We start from the raw sequence: 24,468 nt of genomic DNA, 5'->3' as shown, positions 1-24,468 counted from the left end.
CTTCCCCTCAGACTGACCATCAGATGAGAAAAGAAGACAGTCTTTTCACACGGCATTCACACGGCATTATTTCTGCCTCATGCACCAATTCATGGTGTTAATCCTTTGACCAGAGAAAGTGAAATATTCCTTGATATTAAAAAAGATAAGCCGCTAATAATAACAACCCAAGTTTATCGGAACACTTTGCAAAACTCATTCATTGCAGCTGCAGTACTGTTTGTAGCGTTTGGAAATAGGGCGAACGCACATTTCATGGCTTATAACGGTTTTGAACAAAGTGTTGACAGTGTTGAATAACAATTTAAACATGAATTTACACATAAAAACAGCAGCTCTTTGCTGTATTCGTCGTCTCTCTCTAGTCATGGTTGTAAAAGTTTTTAAATGTCAGTATCAACTTTGCTGTGTTCAATGCTTCTTTTTTTCCAGTCTATGGCTCGATAAACTGTGCAGACACAGTAATCTGAGCCATTTGATTGGCAAACTGTAGGCCTATAGATGCACTTGATTTGCTCTCTGGACCTGCCGGGTAGGCAGAGTTCTGCCTTCAGACACATGAAATGGTTCAAAATGGGAACACTTTGCCTTCCCGGTGTTAGGGCTGTTGAATCAAGTGCACCTACCGCCAACAGCGTGAAAGTAATACGGAAAATAGGAACACAAGGCTTAATCGTTGGCATTTTTACAGAAATGTTTGGTGATCGACTAGGAATGCCTTGTAGATTGACCGGTTGGTGACCACTGATTTAGTATATGTTACGTTTCATATGGTATGTATTAATTTGTTCATGTTCATCATCCATTTCGTATGTTACCAATTGAAAAAGGTACAATATGTTGCGAATTTGCAAAACATATATGTTTGATAACGCTAATGTTAGCTAGCTCAAGGGGTTAAGGATAGAAGGGTTAGCTAAAAGGATTAAGGTTAGGGGAAGGATTAGCTAAAAGGATTAAGGTTAGGAGAAGGGTTAGCTAACAAGCTAAGTAGTTGCTAATTTGCTAAAATGCTAAAGTTGTCCATGATGACATTTGAACATGCAACCTTCAGGTTGCTAGATGTTCACATTATCCACCCACCCATCCATCCATCCATCCATCCATCCCACTTTCATTTTTGCCATAAGAACCCTTCTATGTGAGCATACCAAACTAAACATAATATACTAATTTGAGTGTCCCGGATGTACGTATACTATGCTACATCTAGTCTATGAGAACAGTCTGCAACGATAGACACTCTCTGGGGCTGGGTGTGTAGAATGATTGAGGTAGCTGGATGCAACCTGAATGGCTCTGTTTCACTATTGTTTCACTTCAGGATTCTGATTCCAGCCTATAATTAAGGAGGATTCTAGGACGGAATAACCCCCCCGTAAAAGATGGATTTTCATGTGCATGGAGTAAAAACATATATCATATTTTTTTGTGCTTCACTACTCTGTTATTACCGGAGCAGGTTTTTAGTTAATCTTTTCATATAGAGTAACAGATTATTTTTGGGCCCTAAAGTTTTTTTCGGAATTAGGTTGTTCCACATTGTCAAGACATAGCTACACTCCTGAAAAATAACAAATTAAAAGACAAAAAATGCAATAAATTCACAACCAAATATGTTATATAATTAATTAAATGTATCAAAATTAGCTTTTAATACATGTCGGTCTCAGAGCATCAATGTCACATGTATTTATCTTCAAAAGCAAGACATATGAACACTGGTGATGTGAGCTTGTAGATACGGATATTCTTCGCTGCAGTCAGCATGTGGTCTCGGAGCTAATTAACACTGAACAAGCTGATCTGATACTGTATTTCTACTACAGTAATATGAGGTGATCCGTAGACTAGCCTTAAAGAATACCATCATATTCTGCTAAACAGGACATTCCATTTGACATTGATGAAACAGTTCCACTTTATAATAACTCTAATGAATAAGCATTCATAACCTACTTAAAGTATTTCACTATATGAAAACACGAAAAAGCATATATATTAATTTATGAAGCATTTATAACGTATTATTCATGTAAGTTATTATAAAGTGCTACTGATGAATTGAGAATGAATACACGCACCTCCACATTGTCTTCTGTTGAAGATTATTTACACAAAGCAGAATCAACAATCCTGTCTGTACCACAGCTTTCAAATTATAACATGGAGGAGAAAGGTTTAAAACACCCACTACACAGTCTTCCACTCCACAATAAGAAGCAAGTGACCCTAGATAGATAATCAATAGGTTGAATAGGGTGTCGAATAGGGATTATATTTCAATCTTATTCTATTTTCCAGTGTGGACAATAAATATGAAAAGGAAGCTATGTGAGGGAGGGAAAAGACAAGAGGCTCATAATCGCACTTCGGTCCTTTAAGATGATTACAAAGACATCAAGCACCGAAACAAGCCTGTTCATTGGGCAATCAATTGGAACAAAACCAGTGCCCAATAACCCAAAAGAAATGAGTGGGGGTGAGCAATAAAAATTCAAACATGAGGGGAGCATCCTTTCAGTCACTGGAGCTGGGTTCACACAAATCATACACTGTGGTCTGTTTGCTTAGCTTAGCCCATTGCAAGAGTACCATACACTGATGACCAGCTACTCTTGGCAGGCAGGACGAGATGCCTTTACCCTTTGAACCTTCACACTGGGCTGTTCCAAACAATCCACATCGAGAGGTTGAGAGAGTCTGACTGTTGCTGTCTGTGGACCAGGGGGTCTGCTAGCTCTACTGTGCCTTGGATGGTGCAACAGCAGTAGGACCGGGAGGCTCCAGGGTAGGCCAGTGGCAGTCTGTGAGGGCATCATACAGCTCCTCACTCTCCTCCATGTACTGCCTGTTGGCAGCCACCACATCCAATGCCACCATGGGGTCTGCAGGAGGCACACACGCAAGGCACACAGTAAGAACACAGTCAGGCACACAGACAAAGGGGCACAGCCCGAGAGCCTTAAAGATCAGACAGACTGGACAGTTTGAAGGCTATACTCCAGGCCTGGGTCCAATACATTATATCAAATAGTGTCAAGTACTTAAGCTGCTTTTTTGAGAGAAATGAGAAAGAAAGAGAGAAATGAAAGAAAAGAGAGCACTCACACTCCAGTCCATCATCTTCAGTCTCCCCATAACCCTAAAACAAAAAGAAAGGTCTTTACTCACAACAGCCATACCCTAACCCTGAGAACCACAGTTATTAACCTCTAACATCACATATTCAGTAGTCATTAGAATGGTACAGCTTATTTATATGTAAAGAGCGGTAGAGTAGAGGGGGTGGGAGAACACACCTGGTTGCTATAGTCATAGTGGTTGTAGTTGTAACCTCCGTAGCTGCCTGTGTTCTGGTCATAGCCCCAGTTGGAGTAGTAGTCAGGGTACTGTTGGTAGTACTGGTTGTTGTACGAGTATGGCTGACTGTACCTGTTGTCTGTGTAACCACCTCTGTTTTTACAGGAAAGAAAAATATCATGTTTATTCATAAAGGTCATTAAAAATCAATATGCTATTAATAATGAGTAATGAATGAAAAGTGTGGATTATTTGGGATATGTCCTACATCTGTGATGGGAGACAACTTGAACATACCAAACAAATGGAGTAAAAGCGTCTTCTTTCATCTACTCACAACTACCTTCTCTACTGTATGAAGGGAGGCTCTGTTAGTCCCTGGACAAAGTCAGTTCAGAGGCATGCAGTACATACCTGTTCTCTCCTTGTCTTCCGTATGTGGCGCGGTTTAGTTTGAACCTCTTCGGCTGGAGAGAAGAGAGAGTGTTTTGTTCAGAATGGATTATTCCAGACCTTATTTATCTCTAATAAAGTTAATGGTTATATCAATAGTTCACCATATGCCCTATACTTATCCAATCCTCTCAGAGTGCCTGAAATAGGTGTAGTAGGTAGGGGCTATGGGTTGATTCGGCATTGGAAATCAATGTGGAATCATTAAGTGCTGTGTGTGTGTGGTGGTCCTGTACCGGTGTGGCTCCAGGGAGAGGCTTCCCGTTAACTTTCCTGAGACACCTCTCAGCAGTGGCCTCGTCTGCCAGCTCAACAAAGCAATAGCCTGCCGCACCCCTAGACAAGGTGGAGAAGGACCAAAACACATAGGTGTCGTGTTTGATGGTTGTGCAATTTATTGTTATTGAATAGTGATAGTAATACAGTAGCTACAAGACATCCCCAAAGACAAAAAAAGTCTGCATCAGTCATAAACATTCTATTGTAGTAGCCTAATGTTCTCCCGTCTTACCAGTTCATCTTGTTCCGGATGATTCTCACCCCCACCACAAGCTCTCCCATGGTGGCGAATGCACGAGAGATGAACTTCTCGTCCATATAAGGCTCCAACTACAGGGGATGAGAGAAAAACACTAAGTTTAACAGACAACCTATACTCTAGCTAGCTACTGTAAGTTGCCTACACTCTGTACTCTACAATCTAGCTAGCTAGCTACATTCAACTGAACATATTCTCAAACGTTCAGGGTCACTGACTTGGTGTGGTCTTTATCACCTGGAAATGACAGTCTTCACTAGACTAGGGGCTCTTTGGGGCTTGTCAGTGAGGGTGCATCTATTAGCTAACGAGCTAGTTGTTATCACGGTGGTAGCACTGAGGGGAGGTAACACTAGCTATCCTCAAGTGGGAATCACACAAGAGCTAGGATATGTTAATGCTAGTTTTCTATGCATGCAAAGTTGTTATAATAACATATCAGGACTTACGTTACCCATCCATAAGCAACTCATTTTGTTTACAATTTTAGTTCACCAACGTAAACACAACTTCATAACACAAGCTGCGATTGTTGCAAATCTGCAGACTGCCATCTAGAGGATTTGTGGATGGTGGTTGGGGGTGTTCCTTTTACTGTTGCATTGTGGGATATTAAAGTCCTCCACATTGCGTCACATTTCCTAAAACGTATTGGCGCTTTTGGTGCGTTCAAGACAACTGGGAATAAAAAAAACGTCAGTGATCTTCAGGTCGGAAAGACCGAGTTCGAGAAGACCGAGTTCGAGAAGAAGGCCCGAGTTCCCGGCTTGGAATTCCGAGTTGGATGACCGTTTTCTCAGGCGGAGTTCGTTTTTCCCAGTTCCCAGTTGTCATGAACGCACTGAAGTCGGAAGCCTGAGATTTCCGGGTTGGCTGTTGTTTGAACACCGCATCGTAAGAAAACTGGAAACGCGGGAAAAAACGAGGTCAAATCATGAAGTCAGTGATATTAGGTAGGAAATTCGGAGCCCTAGAAAGATGTCCGAGTTTCCGAGTTGGAATTCCGAGTTGGATGACGTTCAAAACGATTTTCCCAGTTGGAGCTATTTTTTTTCCGAGTTCCCAATTATCTTGAACCCACGGAAGTCGGAGGTTTCCGAGGTCTGAGTACCAGTTGTTTTGAACTGGGCATATCTGCTGCGAACTAGTCATTGGAAAGGTCGTGCCAAACATAAATGTAGCTTGTACCACATGACAAAAACGTGGGTCACTAAAACGTCTTAAAATATGATGTGGTTACTTTAAGTATGTGCCTTTTGGATTCCGGGATTATATTTTACAGTAGCACGATAGCGTGCGCGTTCAGTTGAATAAAATCGAAAGAATCAAGTAACATTAGCTGACGTTACCTTCAAGCTAAATTCACAGAATAACTAGGTAAACATGAGTCCTGCTACAGGACTTCCTGCTTCTTCGGGATCCCCTGGAAGTAGCACCCCTTTCTCCATAACTGGACATATCCAGCAAGTCTATAGCCATGTCAAAATAGAGAATTTGGTTGCAGGACTCAGTGGAGGAGTCGTGTCAACACTGGTGCTTCACCCTCTTGACCTAGTCAAAATCAGGTTTGCAGGTAACGTAAGTCAATGTGTGGCTCTAAAACTCTTAGCTACAAGGTGTTTATTTGTCCTGACTAAAAAGTATTTTCAGCAGCTAGGTAACTTCTACCTTTGACAGGTGTAAGAACCTGAAAATTATGCAATCGGCACATGGTAATAACATAGGAGTAGCTTGCTACCTGGCTATAACTTGAATGGACAGTTGATGTTCTGTTGACTCTGACAGTGCATGTTTTCCCCTGCCTTGTCTTTTTCCTGCAGTGAGTGATGGACTGGACCTGAGACCTAAATATAATGGCATTATTCATTGTTTGAGAAATGTGTGGCAGCAGGAGGGGGTTCGAGGACTCTACCAAGGAGTCACCCCCAACATCTGGGGTGCTGGGGCATCATGGGGCCTCTACTTCTTCTTGTATGTATAACCAGAAGAAGTAAAACCGGTCTACTTTCTCAGGGATAATAACTTTACAATATGACACTTGAAGATTTGAAGCTAGTTTACAGCAATTCTACACAGTTTGGCATGGAGCTAAGAGACAATTCTGCAGTTTTAAAGCTAATTTCCAGCAATTCCATGCATTTTGCAATGCTTAATGCTGTGTTCTGCTGCTCAGACATTATAACAAAATCTCTGACTGTCTAGCTATTATTGGATTGTTAGTGCTCAAATGTGGTATTATTTAAAATATATACAGTACCAGTCAAAAGTTTTTTACTTATCTTTACTTTTACTATTTTCTACATTGTAGAATAATAGTGAAGACAATAACACATAACACAATAACACATATGGAATCATGTAGTAACTAAAAAAGTGTAAAACAAATATATTTTATATTTGAGATTCTTCAAAGTAGCCACATTTTGCCTTGATGACAGCTTTGCACACTCTTGGCATTCTCTCAACCAGCTTCATGAGGTAGTCATCTGGGATGCATTTAAATTAACAAGCGTGCCTTGTTAAAAGTTCCTTTGTGGAATTTCTTTCCTTAATGCATTTGAGCCAATCAGTTGTGTTGTGACAGGGGTGGTATACAGAAGATAGCCCTATTTGGTAAAAGACCAAGTCCATATTATGGCAAGAACAGCTCAAATAAGCAAAGCGAAACGACAGTCCATCATTACTTTAAGTCATGAAGGTCAGTCAATCTGGAAAATGTAAAGAACTTTGAAAGTTTCTTCAAGTGCAGTCGCAAAAACCATCAAGCACTATGATGAAACTGGCTCTCATGAGGACCGCCATAGAAGACCCAGCGTTACCTCTGCTGCAGAGGATAAGTTCATTAGAGTTAACTGCACCTCAAATTGCAGCCCAAATAAATGCTTCACAGAGTTCAAGTAACAGACACATCTCAACATCAACTGTTCAGAGGAGACTGTGAATCAGGCCTTCATGGTTGAATTGCTGCAAAGAAACCACTATTAAAGGACACCAATAAGAAGAAGAGACTTGCTTGAGCCAAGAAACACAAGCAATGGACATTAGACGGGTGGAAATCTGTACTTTAGTCTGATGAGTCCAAATTTGAGATTTTTGGTTCCAACTGCGGTTTATTGGTGAGCTGTAGAGTAGGTGAACGGATTATCTCTGCATGTGTGGCTGAAGCATGGAGGAGGAGGTGTGAGGGTGCTTCGCTGGTGACACTGTCAGTGATGTATTTAGAATTCAAGGCACACTTAAGCAGCATGGCTACCACAGCATTCTGTAGTGATACGCCATCCCATCTGGTTTTGGCTTAGTGGAACTATCATTTGTTTTTCGCTAGGACAATGACCAAAAACACACATCCAGGCTGTGTAAGGGCTTTTTGACCAAGAAGGTGAGTTGCATCAGATGACCTGGCCTTCACGATCACCCGACCTCAACCCAATTGAGATTGTTTGGGATGAGTTGGACCGCAGAGTGAAGGAAAAGCAGCCAACAAGTGCTCAGCATATGTGGGAACTCCTTCAAGACTGTTGGAAAAGCATTCCTCATGAAGCTGGTTAAGAGAGAATTTAAATTTTAATTTTTTTATTTTATTTAACTAGGCAAGTCAGTTAAGAACAAATTCTTATTTACAATGACAGCCTGGGGACAGTGGGTTAACTGCCTTGTTCGGTGGCAGAGCAACACATTTTTACCTTGTCAGCTCGGGGATTCGATCTTGCAACCTTTCGGTTACTGGCCCAACCACTAGGCTACCTGGTGCCCCAGAATGCCAAGAGTGTGCAAAGCTGTCTTCAAGGCAAAGGGTGCCTACTTTGAAGAATCTCAAAAATAAAATGAATGTTGATTTCCTTAACACTTTGTTGATTATTAAATTATTCCATGTGTTATTTCATAGTTTTGATATATTCACTATTATTCTACAACGTAGAAAATAGTAAAAAAAAAAAAAATGAATGAGTAAATGGGTAGTTTGAGATTTTGGCAATGAAGCCATTTATCTACTTCCCCAGAGCGGGTTGAACAAAACAGCTAGCATGCTAACTGTTAGTGTAATCTTCAAGTCATTACGCTAACTCTAGTTGGCATTGGCTGGTGAAACTACCTCTAACTTCCTTCATACTGGACAGAGAGACATAAAAAATTGTATCCACGATGGTATTCTGTTGCAGCTAGCAATATTCATAAAATAATTATTTTTCACATTAAACCCCCCCCCCCCCAAAAAAAAAAAAAAAAAATTGGGTGTATGCCCTGCAGCCCAGTTTGAAATCCCCTGATCTATCCAATCAAATATGAACTCATAACTTAACATGACTGTTGATAATAGCACTTTTAAATAGCAATGATAGCTTAGGGATTTGTCTATTGAAGTGTCCAATTAATTTTCTGTACTGTCTGTGTTACCTTCCCCCACAGTTACAATGCCATCAAGGAGTACACTAAGGAAGGGCGTCAGTCTGAACTGAGTGCCACAGAACACCTGCTGTCAGCCACCCAAGCAGGTTAGTACTGCCTTTGTCTAGACCCCAGGGACACACACACTGATGGTGGTGTGAGGTCAATACAATGTCTATAACCACAACTTGGAAGGTCAACACTGTTTGATCTATTCGCATTGGACCAGTGTGGGTCGGTCCATGCTTTCATTCCAATCAAACAGTTACCGTTACACAGCTAAATAAACATATCATAGTCTGCTCCTCTAGTCCAGACTTTGATTAGTTGAATCAGGCGTGTGACTGGCTGGTTGGAACAAAATATTTGACTCTTATGACTCAGGAAAAAGTACATATATATACAGTTAGTGGTCAATTTTCTGACCTTTTATTATTTTTTTGGCTATATACAGTCATGTGATTTGATTTACCCTAGCCTAATGATGTTAGAGAGCTCAGTGGAATAAACTAATGCACTGCACTCACTACCAGACAATGGTAAAGGGAAGAAAGACACTGACTGCTCTGTGTCGTGTTCTACCAACCTCAAGGGACTTTAATTAAACTTAATGAGATAGGGATGGCTTCACCAGCTCCATGCTTCACAGGCTCCATGTAATGTAGCGTAGAGCTTGTAGTTTGGTTTAATTCATGTTGTACACTAAATGCAGCTGTGTGCGTGTGTGTGATAGCTCAGAAACTCACCTCTTCCTCTGTCTCCAGGTATATTGACTCTCACCCTAACCAACCCTATCTGGGTGACTAAGACTCGCCTGGTGCTGCAGTATAACGCTGATCCCACCAGGAAACAGTATAAAGGGATGATAGATGCACTGGTGAAGATCTACCGGCATGAGGGGATACCTGGACTGTACAGGGTGAGGCTCAGTATAACCCAGGTTTTGTCATCTGTATGTATGATGGCTGTATCCTGAATAGAGCTTATTAGGACTCTTGTCTGCTTACAGGTCAGGTCCAGTGAATGTGCAGGACATGTGAATGGTGTCATATGTAAACATGTTTTCTCCTTATGATCCTTCACAGCCTAAAATTAGGCAATGTACCATAAAACTTAATTTTAACGCTGTCTCAAATAGCCACCTGTCCTTTTTAATATCCGGGCATCGGCAAACACTTCAGCAAATAAACACCTGTTTCAAATAAACGCTGGGTCTAAATGAATTGTTTACGTGGTCACCATGGACAAAGCTCTGTTCTTCCCACAGTCAACATTTTTTTTATTTATTCTGTCATTGTTGCCAGCCATGGCGCCACCAAAAAGAAAACACGAGATCAATTGGAGCTCTCTATGGAGCTGATGCGCGAAAATAGGGTGTATAATAGGCACGCTAGTCTTTGCAAGTCTGATCTACAATGAATTTGTTATTATAATGTTTATACTGGTCATACTGGTCACAATAAACAGTGTGGTAGTCCTTTCAACTTTTGATTGAGCAAAAGCTGTGTGGATTAAGGAACTAGTCGCCTGGCTCAGATAGAAACCTGTCTCTAATAAGCACAGATTGTGTTCAGTGATTGAAGCAAATAGACACCACGGCTATTAAAGATGCAGAAATCTCTCTGACATTTCTTGGTTTCACAAATTCTAATACACTGCTCAAAAAAATGTATTAAATACTTTTTTCTTTACATAGTTGAATGTGCTGACAACAAAATCACACAAAAAGTATCAATGGAAATCAAATTTATCAACCCATGGAGGTCTGGATTTGGAGTCACACTCAAAATTAAAGTGGAAAACCACACTACAGGCTGATCCAACTTTGATGTAATGTCCTTAAAACAAGTCAAAATGAGGCTCAGTAGTGTGTGTGGCCTCCACGTGCCTGTATGACCTCCCTACAAGGCCTGGGCATGCTCCTGGTGAGGTGACGGATGGTCTCCTGAGGGATCTTCTCCCAGACCTGGACTAAAGCATCCGCCAACTCCTGGTCAGTCTGTGGTGCAACGTGGCGTTGGTGGATGGAGCGAGACATGATGTCCCAGATGTGCTCAATTGGATTCAGGTCTGGGGAAGGGGCGGGCCAGTCCATAGCATCAATGCCTTCCTCTTGCAGGAACTGCTGTCACACTCCAGCCACATGAGGTCTAGCATTGTCTTGCATTAGGAGGAATCCAGGGCCAACCGCACCAGCATATGGTCTCACAAGGGGTCTGAGGATCTCATCTCGGTACCTAATGGCAGTCAGGCTACCTCTGGCGAGCACATGGAGAAATGCCACCCCACACCATGACTGACCTACCGCCAAACCGGTCATGCTGGAGGATGTTGCATGCAGCAGAACGTTCTCCACGGCGTCTCCAGACTCTGTCACGTCTGTCACGTGCTCAGTGTGAACCTGCTTTCATCTGTGAAGAGCACAGGGCGCCAGTTGCGAATTTGCCAATCTTGGTGTTCTCTGGCAAATGCCAAACGTCCTGCACGGTGTTGGGCTGTAAGCACAACCCCCACCTGTGGACGTCGGGCCCTCATACCACCCTCATGGAGTCTGTTTCTGACTGTTTGAGCAGACACATGCACATTTGTGGCCTGCTGGAGGTCATTTTGCAGGGCTCTGGCAGTGCTCCTCCTGCACCTCCTTGCACAAAGGCGGAGGTAGCGGTCCTGCTGCTGGGTTGTTGCCCTCCTACGGCCTCCTCCACGTCTCCTGATGTACTGGCCTGTCTCCTGGTAGCGCCTCCATGCTCTGGACACTACGCTGACAGACACAGCAAACCTTCTTGCCACAGCTCGCATTGATGTGCCATCCTGGATGAGCTGCACTACCTGAGCCACGTGTGTGGGTTGTAGACTCCGTCTCATGCTACCGCCAGCATTCAAAGGTGACCAAAACATCAGCCAGGAAGCATAGGAACTGAGAAGTGGTCTGGTCACCACCTGTAGAACCACTCCTTTATTGGGGGTGTCTTGCTAATTGCCTATAATTTCCACCTGTTATCTATTCCATTTGCACAACAGCATGTGAAATTTATTGTCAATCAGTGTTGCTTCCTAAGTGGACAGTTTGATTTCACAGAAGTGTGATTGACTTGGAGTTACATTGTGTTGTTTAAGTGTTCCCTTCATTTTTTTGAGCAGTGTAGTTCTAATAAGACTCCTGAACAGGTAATCAAATGGCACCCGGACTGTTTGCATTGTGTTCCCCCCAACAACTCTTTTACGCTGCTGCTACTCTCTGTTTATCATATATGCATAGTCACTTTAACTATACATTCATGTACATACTACCCCAATTAGCCCGACCAACCAGAGCTCCCGCACATTGGCTACACAGACTATCTGCATTGTGTCCCATCACCCGCCAACTCCTCTTTTATGCTACTGCTACTCTCTGTTCATCATATATGCATAGTCACTTTAACCATATATACATATACAGTGCCTTGTGAAAGTATTCGGCCCCCTTGAACTTTGCGACCTTTTGCCACATTTCAGGCTTCAAACATAAAGATATAAAACTGTCTTTTTTTGTGAAGAATCAACAACAAGTGGGACACAATCATGAAGTGGAACAACATTTATTGGATATTGGGCGTGCAAAATTATTCAGCCCCCTTAAGTTAATACTTTGTAGCGCCACTTTTTGCTGCAATTACAGCTGTAAGTCGCTTGGGGTATGTCTCTATCAGTTTTGCACATCGAGAGACTGACATCTTTTCCCATTCCTCCTTGCAAAACAGCTCGAACTCAGTGAGGTTGGATGGAGAGCATTTGTGAACAGCAGTTTTCAGTTCTTTCCGCAGATTCTCGATTGGATTCAGGTCTGGACTTTGACTTGGCCATTCTAACACCTGGATATGTTTATTTTTGAACCATTCCATTGTAGATTTTGCTTTATGTTTTGGATCATTGTCTTGTTGGAAGACAAATCTCCGTCCCAGTCTCAGGTCTTTTGCAGACTCCATCAGGTTTTCTTCCAGAATGTTCCTGTATTTGGCTCCATCCATCTTCCCATCAATTTTAACCATCTTCCCTGTCCCTGCTGAAGAAAAGCAGGCCCAAACCATGATGCTGCCACCACCATGTTTGACAGTGGAGATGGTGTGGTCAGGGTGATGAGCTGTGTTGCTTTTACGCCAAACATAACGTTTTGCATTGTTGCCAAAAAGTTCAATTTTGGTTTCATCTGACCAGAGCACCTTCTTCCACATGTTTGGTGTGTCTCCCAGGTGGCTTGTGGCAAACTTTAAACGACACGTTTTATGGATATCTTTAAGAAATGGCTTTCTTCATGCCACTCTTCCATAAAGGCCAGATTTGTGCAATATACGACTGATTGTTGTCCTATGGACAGAGTCTCCCACCTCAGCTGTAGATCTCTGCAGTTCATCCAGAGTGATCATGGGCCTCTTGGCTGCATCTCTGATCAGTCTTCTCCTTGTATGAGCTGAAAGTTTAGAGGGACGGCCAGGTCTTGGTAGATTTGCAGTGGTCTGATACTCCTTCCATTTCAATATTATCGCTTGCACAGTGCTCCTTGGGATGTTTAAAGCTTGGGAAATCTTTTTGTATCCAAATCTGGCTTTAAACGTCTTCACAACAGTATCTCGGACCTGCCTGGTGTGTTCCTTGTTCTTCATGATGCTCTCTGCGCTTTTAACGGACCTCTGAGACTATCACAGTGCAGGTGCATTTATACGGAGACTTGATTACACACAGGTGGATTGTATTTATCATCATTAGTCATTTAGGTCAACATTGGATCATTCAGAGATCCTCACTGAACTTCTGGAGAGAGTTTGCTGCACTGAAAGTAAAGGGGCTGAATAATTTTACACGCCCAATTTTTCAGTTTTTGATTTGTTAAAAAAGTTTGAAATATCCAATAAATGTCGTTCCACTTCATGATTGTGTCCCACTTGTTGTTGATTCTTCACAAAAAATACAGTTTTATATCTTTATGTTTGAAGCCTGAAATGTGGCAAAAGGTCGCAAAGTTCAAGGGGGACGAATACTTTCGCAAGGCACTGTACATACTACCTCAATCAACCCGACTAACAGCTGCCTGTGTATAGCTTCGCTACTGTTATTTATCACTGTCTTTTTATGGTTGTTTGTATTTCATTACTTACCTATTGTTCACCTAATACTTAAAAAAAATAGTTTATTACACTGTTGGTTAAAGCTTGTAAGTAAGCATTTCACTGTACGGTTGTATTTGGCCCACGTGACAAATAAACTTTGATTTGAGTTAGCCTCATTTAATTTAGTGTGGTGTAGAGAATCATTGTACCATCTAAACCGCTGTGAAATAGCTTTTCCATACCCCAAAATATTGTATTTTCAGATGTTTGAAGCTGGTGTACAAAACTGAAAGTAAAAAACGCAAAACAAAACTTAAGAACAAGAAGCATATAAATAGCCACACAGAACAGATGTACCACTTCTTAGACATGCTTTCAATGAGTGACATACCTATAACTCAAATTTCTATGTGAATTTGGTAATTTGCTTTTATTGAAGTTTTACATGTACTGTAGTTGCATAAAATTTGAATGTATGTCTTGTAGACTACCACTAGGGGGCAGTACATTCATTTTACATTTGAGCAATTCTAGCACACTCTTATCCAGAGGGACATACATTTAGTGCATTCATCTTAATTAAGATAGCTAGGTGAGACAACAACATTTCAGTCAGTGGTGGAAAAAGTACCAAATTGTCATACTTCAGTAAAAGTAAAGACACATTCATAGGGAACGACTCAAGTGAAAGTCGCCCATTAAAATACTACTTGATTAAAAGTTTAAGTATCTGGTTTTAAATATACTTCAAAACCAGATATAAAAAGTAAATGTAATTACTAAAATATACTTAAGTATAAAAAGCAAAAGTATCAGTCATTTTAAATTCCTTATATTAGGCAATCCAGACTGCACCAAACCAGTACAGCTACCCCAAAAACTACTTAAGTAGTATGTTAAAGTATTTTTACTTAACTACTTTACACAGCTGTTCACAGTCATAGTAATAAGTACATGTTTTCCTCAATAAAGTAGTTAGTAGTGCTAGTAGGAGTAGATCGTGCACAGGGCAGGGCTGATCAATGTCAGTCCTCTAAGCCCAAAACACTTCTGGTTGTCATCCTCTACTTCTAATAAGGGACTAATTCAGACCTGGGACACCAGTTGAGTGCAATTAACTACCAGGTAGAAACAAAAACAGAAGTGTTTCAGACCTCCAGGACTGGAATTGAACAGCCTGGGTAGTCGATAGGATAAATTGTCTTTCAAGATATTAGTGTCTTTAAATCAGCTATAAGTATTTTTCAATATTATAAATACCATGATCATATCAATTGGATTTGGAAGATAATATATAACATTTCATTTCAAAGTTTATTTGTCAGGTACAGATAATGACCTCTGTGTTTAATCCTCCAGGGGTATGTTCCTGGTTTATTTGGCACGTCACATGGGGCATTGCAGTTCATGGCCTATGAGGAGTTGAAGAGAGACTACAACAAATACAAGAAAATGCCTTCAGAAGCTAAACTGGTGAGTGCAGACTGCAGAGTGAGGAAACATTAAGACTTCGATAACCACACCTAGTTTTAATGACTCAACCATATGGGGAATAAACCTTTAACGTACTTATAAAGAAAACACACATCTAAGTGTTGCAGGATTTCTGGAAGAATTACTGACTTTGATAACCACACCTAGTTTTAATGACTCAACCATATGGGGAATAAACCTTTAACGTACTTATAAAGAAAACACACATCTAAGTGTTGCAGGATTTCTGGAAGAATTATTGTAATGCTTCTGAAAGAAGTGACTCACAGGCATCATTCCTCCAAACCTCTCTCTCTCTCTCGGTCTGACCAGAATCCATTGGAATATATCACAATGGCAGCTCTATCCAAAATATTTGCTGTGGCTACCACATACCCTTACCAGGTGGTGCGGGCTCGCCTGCAGGACCAGCATAATAAGTACAATGGAGTCCTGGATGTGGTCAGGAGGACATGGAGGTAGGCCAAGACCACACTGTTGGTTAACTGTACATACAGGGAAAACAGCTAGTTTTAGGTTAACTTGCCAAAACTTGGTATAATTGACTATTAACTGGGCATATAACCATGTTCATGGGTTAGGTAACATAACAGTGTGAAGCAACGAAGATCTGCAGCTTCAAACTCTAACCCTACAGAGAGCCATGAGAAAGCTTGCTATAACGCCCATTCCAATCTTGCCATTTCAGTCTGTTTTTTTTCTTCTCCCACATAGTGACTACTGTGTTTCTTTTGGCCCCTCCACAGGAATGAGGGAGCTGTAGGGTTCTATAAAGGCATGGTGCCCAACCTGATCCGTGTCACCCCAGCCTGCTGTATCACCTTCGTGGTCTATGAGAACGTGTCTCGCTTCCTGATGGGCCAGAAGTGAGGAGGACTAAGGAGACAGCCATGGAAGGACCACAAAAAGGAAGGGACTCGGACAGTGTATGTGGCGCTAGATAAGATAAGCCATGAACTGAAGTCTCCAGAACTGTCACAGCAGGTAACTGGACAACTGAAGTCTCCAGAACTGTCACAGCAGGTAACTGGACAACTGAAGCAGACATGTTACCTGGATGCACCTCTGGCAGCCGAGTCAAAACATGATGCTGACAATGCTGATAATTAAAGACTGGTCTCTGTCTCTTCCTTGGATGCATCAGAGAAGAACAGACCTCACTGGAGATACTATACAGGATGTGGGTGTGAAACATCAAAGCAAAATGAACCATTTCAATGCTGCTGGCTGTGATGTGTGTGTGTGTTAAAAGAGCATACCTGCTATTTTCAGGGGACTAATGTACGCCCAATTTGTTTTTATTTAATGTATTGGTGTCATACTGTAGTGCATATAATTATGTCATAGGAAATGATCACAGATGACTGATTGCACCGTTTAACATCTTTGAAATAATGTTAATTTCAGAAGTCTTAATCTGAAATATCAGTGTTGAATTGGCATTAGTTAATTTTCGGTTAAAATGTTCTACTAAAGTTTAATGCTTTATGTTGCTTTTTCATTTCAGATAATTTTACATTTTGCTGTGCTGTGTTCACTTGTCATTTCAAAACAATATGAACACATTCCTTTTTTAATGAATTCACCTGGTCATGCAACAAAAGTTCTCTGATAGTAAAACATTTGTTAGCTTTTTGTAGCTTCAGATTACATTTAACAGCTGTCATGTGTTCACTTTTCACTTGAAAAAGATATTAACACATGCATTTCTTTATTCATTTGCCTGGTAATGCATAAACCAATGTTAAAATTATGTTCTTCTTTGATAGGAAAACATTTGTTAGATTTTTTTGCTTCAGATAAAATTTTAAAGCTGTGTCGTGTTAACTTGTCACTTAAAAAATATATACCTATGCATTTCTTTATGAATTCACCAATTTTCAAAAAACATATCCGATAGGAAAACATGTTATAGTGTAATGAGTAACACAATGCATGATTCATATAATATGACTTAATTGACAGTAATTCAAATTATTGCCTTATTAAACAGGAATGGGACTAATGAGGAATAAATCTAATTTCAGGTGGCCAATAAACTAGACCCTACCCAGGTGCTGTAGTACAAAACATTCAAGTGAACATCAGTGATACTGTAGTAGGCTTTAGCCACAACTGAAGTTGTCTGATTGGCCAGAGGACATTGTCAAAGACTAGGAACCCATCCAGAAACTAAACTGATATGTAGTCAAAGGCTTCAGAAGGATTGTTAGGGGTTCTTTCTCTATGGGGCCTGGTCCCATCACTTAATAAATAAGGCCTCATTTGGGCAGCTCCTCTATGAAGACCCTGGATACAGAGTTCCACCCTGTAGATGCATCTCCTCTGGGGTAGTCAGCACAGGTCCCCACCCAGATAGCCACGTCCACCAGGCCTGCCCGGATCCCCTCACACAACCCTTCAACTGGGACAAGACAAGAAGAGGAGTTACTCTAACGACTGTTAACAAAGTGTTGTTTCTACAGTCATTAATGCATAGTTAAAAGGGTATAAGGGCAACTTAAGGCAAAGTGTCACTGAGAAAAGTACTAAGGTCATTGAGGTATATTTACAAGACAACTTCCTGAGTTACATTGAACACACACACTGCCGTATGTGTGCCAATACGAGGGCTGTTAATGGCTTTGTTTTGGTCTTGCTACACTGGTGATCTTGGCAGCTACAGAAAACTATGAAGTGGGCATGCATATGCAAAATGTCTTGCTTCACAGTAGAATTTAAACAGTAATAGTAGAGATATTATTCATATTTTAAGGCTACAATAGATTTCACATTTGAGATATATAAGCAAAATACCACCACAAACAAATGGCTACCACTAGCTAAAATAGCTCAGTTTAGCTCCGTTCCACTTACCGGATGAGCTATACATGTTGGTGGTATAATCTGTAACCACATGAGGTTCTGTATATAGTGAGTGTAAGGTTGATTACCAGATGAGGTTCTGTATATAGTGAGTGTAAGGTTGATTACCAGATGAGGTTCTGTGTATAGTGAGTCTAAGGTTGATTTCCAGATGAGGTTCTGTGTATAGTGAGTGTAAGGTTGATTACCAGATGAGGTTCTGTATATAGTGAGTGTAAGGTTGATTACCAGATGAAGTTCTGTGTATAGTGAGTGTAAGGTTGATTACCAGATGAGGTTCTGTGTATAGTGAGTGTAAGGTTGATTACCAGATGAGGTTCTGTGTATAGTGAGTGTAAGGTTGATTACCAGATGAGGTTCTGTGTATAGTGAGTGTAAGGTTGATTACCAGATGAGGTTCTGTGTATGTTGATGGTGGAGTTGAGCTCAGGGCTGCCTTGGTCGAGGTAGATGATGAACTCGATGGGCAGAGGTCCTGTACACTCAGCTCCGTTGAAGGTGAAGTACCAACGCTGGCAGCAGGCTGTCTTACACTTCAGCCTCAGGGAGCCGCTGAAGAGCACACGCAGGGCACTGTCTGAACGCAGCTTGGTGAATGTACAGTCCTACAGGGGAGACACAAGAGGTGGAGACACTAGCATCCAATGATAGCATCTTCAATGTTTTATGTTTTGTATTCATGTCTCGTTTCAATTCAGTGTGAATAATACAATGTTGTTAACAGTAATTATACTGTTAGTACAGAGTCTTAAGAGCAAATTAAAATAACATGTTAACGAATGCTTTTCTCTAAATGAACACAATCAACATTATTATGGATGATCAATATAGTAATAATGCTGATGTAACTATATTACTCTGTGCCCCAGATCCTGTCTAATGAGCATTGCCAGCCACTTACAGCTATCTTGCCCAAGTCGATCCCATAGTTGAGTGAGTTCCAGGCACACTGCTTGTAGTTGGGTTTCCAGGGCTCCTCAAACACCTCACTCACACACTCTCCTTTCTCCCCCTTGATGCCATCGCGCCCCGGGATGCCAGGGGTCCCAGGGATGCCATTGGTGCCAGGGTTACCCTCCCTGCCAGGGGTGCCAGCCGGACCCTGGGGGCAGCTGTTGTACTGGAGAATGAGAGAGGGAGGGAGAGAGGAAGAGATGGAGGGAGAGAGAGAGACACTGTTATAATGGGGAACAAGAAGGAGAAACAGACTGTTCTAATAACCACACTAATAACATACCACCTAGAGATAAGAAATACCAGGTTGTCATCTAAGCATCATATGAACTACATCAAATGTATGTGCCCACAATGAACATCTAGACCTGCAATGGATAATGGTGGACACAGGCGTCAGTTCAATATCTCGTTTTGATTTACAGTTGATTGAGTTGTCTAATGTGAATTCAATCTGAAATCAACAGAAATGTGAACCTTGTCATGAATTTAGGCTAAAAGTTGTGTGAAAAAAAAGACAAACATTTATGAAATTCCTTTACGTCGATGACTTTTTGCAAATCCAATCACATTAATTTTTGTTTGTTTAAATGATGTGGAAACAACACTGATTCAACCAGTTTGTGTCCAGGGGGACTTGACTCCCAATCACAAAAGTGCAAAAGAAGATGTCAAATGTCTGGGCCTTTTGTGACCAAAATACGTGAGTGACAGAGTGAATGAAGCAGGAATTCAGAGTGTAAATCTGTGTTCCTGTGTTTGTGGTCAGTCAGTGACTTGAGACAGACAGACCAGCATGATTCAATGTCCAGTTCTGTTTTTGTTTAAACAGATGCTGCCTCTTACTCACAGTGACTCAAAGACATACAGACAGGCTGGCTGGCCAGAGTAACCATACCACACAGAGAGAGAAACCATGCTTCTCTAACATGACTGCTTATCGTAACTCTCAAAAGTAGATATACTTGGTGAATCAGCAACTCAGTAAATGTAAATGGGGGGAAATCAGGAAGTATTTTTCTGTGCTGTTGTCTGATGTACTCGGCCTAGAGTCCAGTATTTAACATACAAACTTGTGATACTCTTAGCTAAGCACATTGTATCAGAATAAATAATGTAGCCATGTTCTCAGATCAAGAACATTCACTCAAAGGATATAAACAAACAGGAACAAATGAGCCAGTGCTCAATGAAGTCATAAGTAACCGTTGAGAATCGGCTAGGAAAATCTCCGCTTTTTATTAGTCATGCAGCTGTGCTGTGCTAGGTTGTGCTGTGCTGTGCAAATCCTGAGTCTTCTATAACAAAAAAGAAACCAAAGACAACTTCTGCTTATATTACAGTGAACTGGTTATTTCAATAACTAACTTGAGCTGATATTGTTCATATTACTTTTAGACAATGAGAATTTCAGGAATGCCAAAATCAAATATAAAATGGGGTAGACTATGTAATTACATGTCGCATTTAAATTCCAGCTGTCGAGACACAAATGGTATAGTGAGCAATATACCAGGCTTGAAGAGACCTGGGCCCGGTTTCCCAAAAGCATCTTAAGTTCATTGTTAGAACCTTCGTAGGAGCATCGTTGTATCTCCGAGCTGTTTCCCAAAACCATCGTTATTAACGTTGCACTTGAAAACACTCGAAATCTAACGCCTGCCTCAGACCACTCATAGAACAGCTAAGCGTGCCGTAAAGATGCTTTTTTGCCCTCACACGTCACTTTATACACAGAAGATCTCTGCTAAACATAGAATCAATCTCTGTAAGCATGATAACTTCAGAACAAAAAAAAAATCAAAGTTGCCACTGTCTTTGCAAATGATACAAACTAGCGACCTATAAAAATATGTTTCAAATGAGAGATGACCGCATTAAAATATAAACAGTAAGCTATAGGCCTATTTCAATCATATTGAAATACATTTCATGTTTAATAAAATGTGTTATATTTTGCTGTCTTTAATTTGTCTCAACATATTTTATGATGTGTAGCCTAACATGTGCACAATGATCTGCCAAATCAGTGATTTTGTGCAAATTTATCATTAGAATAATACCCCTCAATATTTCCAGCCATAAGTAGTAATATCTCTCTCGGTCTAGGAACTGTTCCGTCGTCGGTATTGTGAAATCATTATAACTTTAAGGGAAGATTATGATGGAGAAAGCTGATCCGAGAGCAGCACTCGCTTTCTTTCGATCCTAACAGTATCACCATGTGCTCCAACAATACACTTAGCGACGATTATCTCTGTATGGTGTTTGGGGAAACGCCTGATATATCTTCGGCCTTTGTAGGAAAGATGCATCGTTAAAACACTCGCCTACATTCCATCGCTATTGGAAAACGAGACCCCGGTCTATTTTTGCCATTAAGTGGCAATGATGGAGTCACCTGGGGTCTGTTCTGACTGGGGGAGTGATGTGTCTGGGTCCCACAGCTCACCAAACAAAGTACCAGGGTCATGCTGGTGAAATGACAGATTGTGTCTAAGATAAACCAAGTATTCTCCTATAAAAGAACTTGAGCACAGGCATGGGATTTGAGATACATAATACAGTAAGTAGCCTATAAGTGACAATATGTAAATGCATCTGTGATTATACATATATTTGAATGTGGTTATTATCCTTTATTAACATATGCCATTTAGCAGACACTTTTATCCATGCATTGTTACATATGGGTGGTCCAGGGACTCCAACCCACAATCCTGGCATTGCAAGCGCCGTGCTCTATCAACTGAGCCATACAGGACTGGATACAATATAATTATAAGACCACAGTTGAGGGAATGAATGTCGCAGATGTTTATTCGGGTTTGATTTATTTCTGGAGAGAATTCAAAAGCCATCAAAGGAACCTCTGTTTCTGAAACGTGCTGAACAAACTGCAGTAGCCTACTGTATAATATACCGCGTTTATAATTTACACAGACAAACATACTACTGCTGTGATAACGGAGAAAGTGAATGTTATTGCAACTATGGACTAACATTGGGAAATCCCCAAAACACCACACACAGATCCAAACTTTTCAAACGAGCTGGAAAAAAGAAGACCTAAAATAGCGAAAAAAGTGATGTCTCAGCAAACAGTGTGCAGACTTCAAGCCAATGTGAGAGCATGCTGCTAAAGACACACAGAATACACAGTAACGTTACATTGGCAAGAAAAAGCTATATGCTCTGGAAAGGATGAGATTATTACCATGTTGTTCAAATAAGAGGTTCTTGAATCGGATTCAGCAGCGATTCTGGTGCAGTTTGGTTTGTCTGCATCGTTTCCAGTACACTAGACAGATAATAACAAGATGCTGTTCATCAAATCACATTACTCAGTTATTACCATGCAGTCCTTTACTGCTCGTCAGATGTTTAAACTAGGAGTACACCAAAGGACCCACCCACTATTTTACAGTAGGCTAAACCAACTGGGCAAAAACTGGTTGAAAATTTCGTTTCCATTTAGTTCCAACCCCAACTAAATCAACGTGGGGAGTTGAATCAACGTGGAAAACTCATTGGATTTGCAAAAAGTAACCAACATAATGGAATGTCGTCTTTTTTCCCCAAAAAACGTTTAACCGAAATCCAATGACATGGTGACATTTTTGTGGATTTCACGTTGAATTCAAGATAGTTGACAACTGAACCAAATGAAGTCGCTCTGGATAAGAGCGTCTGCTAAATGACTTAAATGTAAATGTAATGTAAATGAATCAAACTCGACGTTGAAATGACGTCTGTGCCCAGTGAACAATGAACCAGTCAGACCACTCATGACTTCTGTCTGGGTCTTTGTTATTCTTCTGCATGCTGGACCTTTGTCAACTTCTTGTTTGCATCAGTTATGCCCAACATGCCATATAATATTGAAAGAGCATTAGCGAGTGGCCACTGGTCAACGTGGCACCAATCATCCACAGCACATTCAAAATGATGATAGTAGGTATAGAACTGAAAATCACTAAAAAAGCAGACATCTTTGAAAAAAACGTTTTGATATTCTAAATGATGAAATAATGAAAGGAAATTGCAACAATTAAAGGCTTAAACATTGGTTAAATTAATCGGGATGAGATTCGGTAGTTGCGGCACTTTGAGGGATGTGTATCTTTAAACCCACAATAGTTGATTTGAGATTTTTTTTTTTACCTTTTCGTATTCAACATCCTTCCTGTCAAGTGCCTTTCTCAATTTCTCTGCTCCATGGAAAGGTAGAATCACGCAGGTGATGAGCAGCAGACGAGCTAGAGCTGATACCATCTTTTATTTTCCCAAAAGATCGAGAGACCACAGCACTTCCCTGCTGCTCTGCTGCGCTGTACTTCAAGTGAGTGTGGATGAGCGAAGCTAAGAGCGCGCCTATGCTCTGCCTATAAATGTGTTCTCACATAGCGTATGATTCATGAGTTTTTGTCACTAAACTTTGTAAAATGTCTGGACCTTCTCGTATGTTGTCATGGGCGGGAAATAACATTTTATTTGAAAACATAAATTATCTTAATGTAAGCCTACTGCGTGTTATTGGTCTGGAACTGGAACGTGTGTTAACCACGTGGTCACTTGTTCAAGACCCGTTTTAGGCTATTTGTCCCCCCTCAATTGCTTCACTATAACAAAGGGCTCCAGCGAATTTGGAACATTTACTGTTGAAAAGCGATATCTCAAGTATAAATAACGTAAAGAGCACACACTAAAGGAAAGGAAAAAAACACTTTTGATGTATAGTGGGGTTTTTAGACACAACTGCAAACTTCAAGGAGTTGGTGTGATGGGAATCGGTGATGTCATCGGCCTCCCACCTTGCTTGAGGAATAATAGAGGAGCAATAAAGGACAAAAGAAGAAACGTCTTCAGCGTTATAGATTGAACAGAACCCAACATATTGATTATGCTTCAGCTTGTTTACAGTTGTTGTGGGCTGCCCTGTGCCCCACCACTAATAACAGATTGGGGAAATGGAACTATGTACTTTCTCATCTATTGTAGACCCACATCATGGTATGGAATCAGTTATATGTGGGTATCCTAGTCTGTTATTTCATGAAATTTGGAATAATATGGCATACTCCTTGTGTCCTCTCGCCTCATCTCCTTCTCAAAACCCATTGGATGAGAAAGTCAGAGGTCCCGCCCGTCTGATCTTCTCCTCCAATGGGTTTTGAGAAGGAGGCATATTTAATTGAGATGTTCCCTATGTACATTTACATTTACATTTAAGTCATTTGAGATGTTCCCTATGTATTTTTCCTGTAGGCTAGTTGATGATTATGTTGATGACTACAAACAATTATAGCTTATGTCTATTGGTGCTTTCAAGACAACTAGGAACCAAGAAAAGAACAAGGTCAAATCATGACGTCAGCTATTATCAGG

The 24,468-nt window shown here is 40.9% G+C and overlaps 3 protein-coding genes across 6 annotated transcripts; 1 reads left to right on the top strand and 2 right to left on the bottom strand.

Annotated features, from left to right (window-relative positions):
• Positions 1–1,609: 1,609 nt before the first annotated feature.
• On the bottom strand, positions 1,610–4,879 carry LOC135522057 (tRNA selenocysteine 1-associated protein 1-like). Its single transcript, XM_064947972.1, has 7 exons — positions 4,744–4,879; positions 4,268–4,365; positions 3,993–4,092; positions 3,718–3,770; positions 3,303–3,456; positions 3,112–3,145; positions 1,610–2,888 (listed from the first exon to the last, which is right to left on the bottom strand). The coding sequence occupies exons 1-7, from the start codon at positions 4,765–4,767 to the stop codon at positions 2,743–2,745; spliced, it is 609 nt and encodes a 202-aa protein (XP_064804044.1). The 5' UTR covers positions 4,768–4,879; the 3' UTR covers positions 1,610–2,742.
• Positions 4,880–4,938: 59 nt separating this feature from the next.
• Positions 4,939–17,077, top strand: LOC135522054 (solute carrier family 25 member 32-like). Of its 3 annotated transcripts, XR_010452642.1 has the most exons (8): positions 4,939–5,867; positions 6,115–6,265; positions 8,702–8,787; positions 9,445–9,599; positions 15,127–15,240; positions 15,574–15,719; positions 16,008–16,245; positions 16,285–17,077. XR_010452642.1 is itself a non-coding variant. In XM_064947967.1 (7 exons), exons 1-7 carry the CDS (start codon positions 5,678–5,680, stop codon positions 16,129–16,131), a joined length of 966 nt encoding a protein of 321 aa, XP_064804039.1. In that variant the 5' UTR covers positions 4,939–5,677; the 3' UTR covers positions 16,132–17,077. The 3 variants fall into 3 exon arrangements, 2 of the variants coding, with proteins under 2 accessions (XP_064804039.1, XP_064804040.1); XM_064947967.1 differs by having other exon boundaries at positions 16,008–17,077; XM_064947968.1 differs by having other exon boundaries at positions 4,942–5,247; positions 16,008–17,077.
• Positions 16,555–23,551, bottom strand: LOC135522056 (collagen triple helix repeat-containing protein 1-like). 2 transcript variants are annotated; one of them, XM_064947969.1, is made up of 5 exons: positions 23,245–23,551; positions 22,298–22,381; positions 19,028–19,246; positions 18,515–18,731; positions 17,171–17,665 (listed from the first exon to the last, which is right to left on the bottom strand). In XM_064947969.1, the coding sequence occupies exons 1-5, from the start codon at positions 23,353–23,355 to the stop codon at positions 17,523–17,525; spliced, it is 774 nt and encodes a 257-aa protein (XP_064804041.1). In that variant the 5' UTR covers positions 23,356–23,551; the 3' UTR covers positions 17,171–17,522. The 2 variants fall into 2 exon arrangements, with proteins under 2 accessions (XP_064804042.1, XP_064804041.1); XM_064947970.1 differs by lacking the exon at positions 22,298–22,381 and having other exon boundaries at positions 16,555–17,665; positions 23,245–23,549.
• Positions 23,552–24,468: the final 917 nt, after the last annotated feature.

This window comes from Oncorhynchus masou, chromosome 30 (genome assembly GCF_036934945.1).
Source record: "Oncorhynchus masou masou isolate Uvic2021 chromosome 30, UVic_Omas_1.1, whole genome shotgun sequence".
In the NCBI taxonomy this organism is placed as follows: Eukaryota; Metazoa; Chordata; class Actinopteri; order Salmoniformes; family Salmonidae; genus Oncorhynchus; species Oncorhynchus masou.
This window is presented reverse-complemented; position numbering and strand designations above follow the sequence as displayed.